Here is a 5,649-nt window from a genome sequence, read left to right on the forward strand (position 1 = left end):
GCACCCGGCTAATTTTTTGTATTTTTAGTAGAGACGGGGTTTCACCGTGGTCTCGATCTCCTGACCTTGTGATCCGCCTGCCTCGGCCTCCCAAACTGCTGGGATTACAGGCGTGAGCCACTGCGCCCGGCCTATTTCATGAATATATTATAGGAGATATACAAGATATTAAATACACAAATCCTCTCCTGATGCAAACGCTCAACTCAGGTGATATAGCACCTTCTACGCTCGCCTTTGAAAAACCTTTTGGTTTTAAAAAAAAAATCTTGTTAAAAGATATTTGGAGCCATTTAAACGTTCTAAGTTAGATGTTATGGCCACCAGGCAAAGTCACACTATAGCCATCTTGCCCCTCAGACCCGGAAGGATCCTGTGTAACTGTGTCCTTACCACTCCAGCCATCGTCATTTCAAGACTTGCGTATTTTGAAGGCATGTGTGTTCTACTTTCGTTTTCATGTTTCAAAAGAAACCTCTGCAGATGTCATCCTCTGCTGGATTTACTCAACAAAGCCATCATCCAGAAAACAAATAAACAAAACCGTACCACAGCTCCCTTACCCAGGCCAAGGGTGTGCTCACCCCACGGACTCCAGATGAAAAGTTCTTGCCTTCAGAAGCAACGTTTATTTTCAGTCTCAGCACAGCAGCCCACAATGGGAGGCCTTCAGCTCTCTGCTCCACCTGCTCTAACGAGATCTGATTTTTAAATTTTGATGTGGGATGAAAATTGCCAATGGTATAACTTAGTTACAAAAGCTAGGGTGCATTCCATTGATTGCAACCGCTTAAAGGGAAAACTGACTCTTACCACTGTTTGTAACCTTGCTATGGTTGGCATGTGGAAGGGGGCTTTGGAGAAAGACATTTTTTCTCTTTCCTTTTTCTGATGCATTCAGAATCCTTGTGGAGTGCCTCCCACATGCCCTCCTCTGGCTCTCCCAGGCAGGGAGAGTGCAAACCTATCCCCCAGTTCCTGGAGTGGAGGGGGCAAAGCCTGAAGGTCCACAAGCCAGCACAGCTGGAGTCCAGCTGGGGTCCTAGTGGGCAGGGGGTTCAGGCTAGAGAGAGGTCCCGTTCAGCACGTGATCCCAGCCAGCAAGGTATCTCGGCCAGTGGGGACTCCTGACCTCACCTTCAGGCTGAGAGGGGCCTGGGTGCTCAGAGAACCCCCAGGTGGCCCCTGCCTGCTCTGGGGGGCATGTGGTATGACTGGTTCCCACGTGGATCTGCAAAGGGAAGGAGAATTCCGTTCTCTGAAAGGCTAGCCAACGTTTCCAAAGCTTCAGGCTAATAGATGGATGGCTGGGACTTCCAACCCTGTGAGTTCTACCTGGATTCTGGGTGATCCTAGGAGAGCCTTTTCACCTCTTTATGTCTCTACCCCGACCACCTGCATGGAGCAAAATGCCGTGATTCACACGAAGAAGGCACCAGCAGCCAGCCCCAGCTCAGCCATCCTTACGTCACACCTGGGAGCCCTGTGCCACGCCCCCTCTTTGTCTTTGGGTATTTCCAGGCCCACTTGGTCCTCGGAGAGTTCTGGGATCAGCTCCTGCAGGACATTGAAGTTTGATGGCTGCTAGTCAGGCTTCCAGAGGCACAGGCCAGGCCAGTGCAGGAGGGGTGGCCGCCGTGGACCACCGACTCACAGGGGTCTTGCCCTCAGCCTGGCAGGGTCTCCAGCCCCTCCCTGACACACAGTTTTCCATCAGCTCTTCATCACACGCCCTCTCTCAGCAGGTGCTTTCTTGTGCCCAGCATTTCCTTAGGTCCACCAGCATCCCGTCTTGTCCTAGATGAGATCCTCAAGGAAGATGGTGCCTGTGCAACAGTAACTGTCCCTGAAGCCCGGCTGAGCAAACAGGACAGGGATTTGCTCACAGCCTCAGTGGCACCCGTGGGATTCCCCAGGGCCTCATGCCCCAGCCCTGCAGGAGGCGGTCCTATCTCTAATCAGACCCCCTCTTGTTAGTCTCCAGTGGACTTCATTTCCCTTAAATAATAAATCCTGGAGCCCCAACCACGAGGCCAACAAAGTTCTGTGTTTTGAGTAAAGGTTATCCTTGTGGAGTGCCTCCCACATGCCCTCCTCTGGCTCTCCCAGGCAGGGAGAGTGCAAACCTCTCCCCCAGTTCCTGGAGTGGAGGGGGCAAAGCCTGAAGGTCCACAAGCCAGCACAGCTAGAGTCCAGCTGGGGTCCTAGTGGGCAGGGGGTTCAGGCTAGAGAGAGGTCCCGTTCAGCAAGGGATCCCAGCCAGCAAGGTATCTCGGCCAGTGCGGACTCCTGACCTCACCTTCAGGCTGAGAGGGGCCTGGGTGCTCAGAGAACCCCCAGGTGACCCCTGCCTGCTCTGGGGGGCATGTGGTATGACTGGTTCCCACGTGGATCTGCAAAGGGAAGGAGAATTCCGTTCTCTGAAAGGCTAGCCAACGTTTCCAAAGCTTCAGGCTAATAGATGGATGGCCAGGACTTCCAACCCTGTGAGTTCTACCTGGATTCTGGGTGATCCTAGGAGAGCCTTTTCACCTCTTTATGTCTCTACCCCGACCACCTGCATGGAGCAAAATGCCGTGATTCACACGAAGAAGGCACCAGCAGCCAGCCCCAGCTCAGCCATCCTTACGTCACACCTGGGAGCCCTGTGCCACGCCCCCTCTTTGTCTTTGGGTATTTCCAGGCCCACTTGGTCCTCGGAGAGTTCTGGGATCAGCTCCTGCAGGACATTGAAGTTTGATGGCTGCTAGTCAGGCTTCCAGAGGCACAGGCCAGGCCAGTGCAGGAGGGGTGGCCGCCGTGGACCACCGACTCACAGGGGTCTTGCCCTCAGCCTGGCAGGGTCTCCAGCCCCTCCCTGACACACAGTTTTCCATCAGCTCTTCATCACACGCCCTCTCTCAGCAGGTGCTTTCTTGTGCCCAGCATTTCCTTAGGTCCACCAGCATCCCGTCTTGTCCTAGATGAGATCCTCAAGGAAGATGGTGCCTGTGCAACAGTAACTGTCCCTGAAGCCCGGCTGAGCAAACAGGACAGGGATTTGCTCACAGCCTCAGTGGCACCCGTGGGATTCCCCAGGGCCTCATGCCCCAGCCCTGCAGGAGGCGGTCCTATCTCTAATCAGACCCCCTCTTGTTAGTCTCCAGTGGACTTCATTTCCCTTAAATAATAAATCCTGGAGCCCCAACCACGAGGCCAACAAAGTTCTGTGTTTTGAGTAAAGGTTACACACTGGAAGCACAGAGGTTTCTTTGATTGTTAGATTTTTTAAAATATTGAGAAACATTTTTAAAACATGGCTATGATAACTATCATCTCATAGTCATGAGCGCGACTTCTCAAAGGATTTTCCCAATTCCAGAGGCTTCAGTGCCCATCAAAAGGTGAGCCCGGGGCACCGGGGCACAGACGTTGCCTCTAAAGGAGAGAAGGACAACCTCAGACTGTGGCCCGAGCAGGGGTCCCCGCTCCTCAGAACCCCCCACCAGGCTGGCATCAGCCCGATGCCCGCTCCCTTTTCCCTGGTCCACTACAGCAGTCTCTGGGGGAGACCAGGAAATCTGGTGGTTTAAAGAGCTCTTGGGCGATTCTGATGGACGGCCAGGGTTTAGAGCCGCAGACTTCAGCGGGAGAAGTCTCCGTCCCCGCCCAGGAGAAACGGATCCGGCTGGGGAAGCTGGGCAGAAGCAGGAGAAGGCAGAGGTGAGAGGTCAACTCCGAAGGTCTTGGGTCCTGCTCCGTCCAGATTCTTGGAGGTGCAGGGCAGTGGTGGGAGAAGGGCTGGGTCATCTCGAGGGCCAGCCCCGCCCATCTCAGGTGCCAGTCTGGGGCACAGCAAGCTCCTTAGAGAGGCTCCCAGAATAACACGGCACAGTGGAGACTGGCTTAAAACTAGCTGAGAAAAGAATTGTGTTTGCAGCCGCCGCCGCGCCGCCGTCGCTCTCCAACGCCGGCGCCGCCTCTCGCTCGCCGAGCTGAGCCGAAGGAGAAGCGGGGTAAGTAAGCAGCTTCCGGTGCCGCGGCGCGCACAAAGCGGACGGCCCGGAAATGCACCCGCGGTGAAGCTCCCAGGAAGCAACGGGCTGCAAAGCCGCTCGCGAGAGTGCGCCCTCTACTGGACGGGTGGAGAAACCTCATCGTCACAGGCCTGGTACTGCGGCGCTCCGGGGAATTACACGTGATCAGAAGTCCACCGAACTGATTCGCAAACTTCCCCCCAGCCTCTGCTGCGGGAAATTGCTCAGGACTTTAAAACAGATCTGCGCTTCCAGAGCGCAGCCGTCGGTGCTTTGCAGGAGGCAAGTGAGGCCTATCTGGTTGGCCTTTTCCAAGACACCAACCTGTGTGCTGTCCATGCCAAACGTGTAACAATTATGGCAAAAGACATCCATCTAGCACGCCGCATACGTGGAGAACGTGCTTAAGAATCCACTATGATGGGAAACATTTCATTCTCAAAAAAAAAAAAAACAAATAAATAAAAATTCTCTTCTTCCTGTTATTGGTAGTTGTGAACGGTAGATATTTTTTTCCATGGAGTCAAAAGGTACCTAAGTATATGATTGCGAGTGAAAAAATAGGGGACAGAAATCAGGTATTGGCAATTTTTCCATTTTCATTTGTGTGTGAATTTTTAATATAAATGCGGAGACGTAAAGCATTAATGCAAGTTAAAATGTTTCAGTGAACGAGTTTCAGTGGTTCAACTTTATAATAATTATAAATAAACCTGCTAAATTTTTCTGGACAATGCCAGCATTTGGATTTTTTAAAAACAAGTAAATTTCTTATTGACGGCAACTAAATGGTGTTTGTAGCATTTTTATCATACAGTAGATTCCATCCATTCACTATACTTTTCTAACTGAGTTATCCTACATGCAAGTACATGTTTTTAATGTTGTCTGTACTCTGTGTTGTTCCTGTAAGTTTGCTATTAAAATACATTAAACTAAAACAAAACAAAACAAAACAAAACAAAAAACCACTGAGAAAGAAGGTTTCCAGGCAGAAGGATGGAGTTAGAAAAGTCTCCATTTCCAATTTCCCACGGCCCTGGTGGAAGCGACTCAGGAATTCCTGCTCCTGAGAGCTGGCCACTGTAGGAAGTAGGAAGGGAGGCTGCCGGGCAGTGGGTTGAAGCTGGGGTGGACGGGGCAGCTGTGACTAAGCCAGGGGCATGGGCAGCATTGGCAAGAGCAGAGAGGAGATGAGTGTGTGGAAGAGGGATTCACTGGGACCCCACCGAGGCTGCGAAACCACCTGAAGTTTGGCCAGCTGCACACAGATGCACTCCCGAGCACAGAGGAGAGGCGGGGTCTCACCTGTGGCCCTAAAACAGGGCCGATTCCGACTCCAGAGGTCAGGCGGGTGCTCTCCTACCAAGCTCCCAAGAGGAGCTAAGGGGGCCAGGGCGGAAACGGGGAGCACTGACCCTGGGAGGTGAGCTGGCAGCATCAGGAGCCTGGGCGTCAGGAAGGTACCTGGAGGTGATTTCTGCAGGGAATGTCGACACAGTCATTTGGGGCCACGGGGCTCAGACAGCAATCTCTGGTTCTTAACAATCCTCCATAACAATTTCAAGAACTGTTTTTTGGAAAAAGTTTAGTTCACCATGTTCATTTAATAGTCAAAGTCCCCGGCTGGGCA

The 5,649-nt window shown here is 52.4% G+C and overlaps 1 protein-coding gene across 1 annotated transcript in view; it reads left to right on the top strand.

Moving 5' to 3' along the window:
* The window catches only part of LOC105534691, a 35,881-nt gene extending 31,418 nt beyond the window's left edge, over positions 1-4,463 (top strand). The window contains 6 exon segments of the mRNA XM_011973484.1: positions 1,357-1,572; positions 2,519-2,734; positions 3,362-3,383; positions 4,008-4,082; positions 4,085-4,213; positions 4,216-4,463. Of these exon segments, the coding sequence (XP_011828874.1) occupies positions 1,357-1,572; positions 2,519-2,734; positions 3,362-3,383; positions 4,008-4,082; positions 4,085-4,213; positions 4,216-4,424 (867 nt within the window). The 3' untranslated portion in view covers positions 4,425-4,463.
* The last annotated feature ends 1,186 nt before the right edge of the window (positions 4,464-5,649 follow it).

This window comes from Mandrillus leucophaeus, unplaced genomic scaffold (assembly GCF_000951045.1).
Source record: "Mandrillus leucophaeus isolate KB7577 unplaced genomic scaffold, Mleu.le_1.0 Scaffold1384, whole genome shotgun sequence".
Lineage (NCBI taxonomy): Eukaryota > Metazoa > Chordata > Mammalia > Primates > Cercopithecidae > Mandrillus > Mandrillus leucophaeus.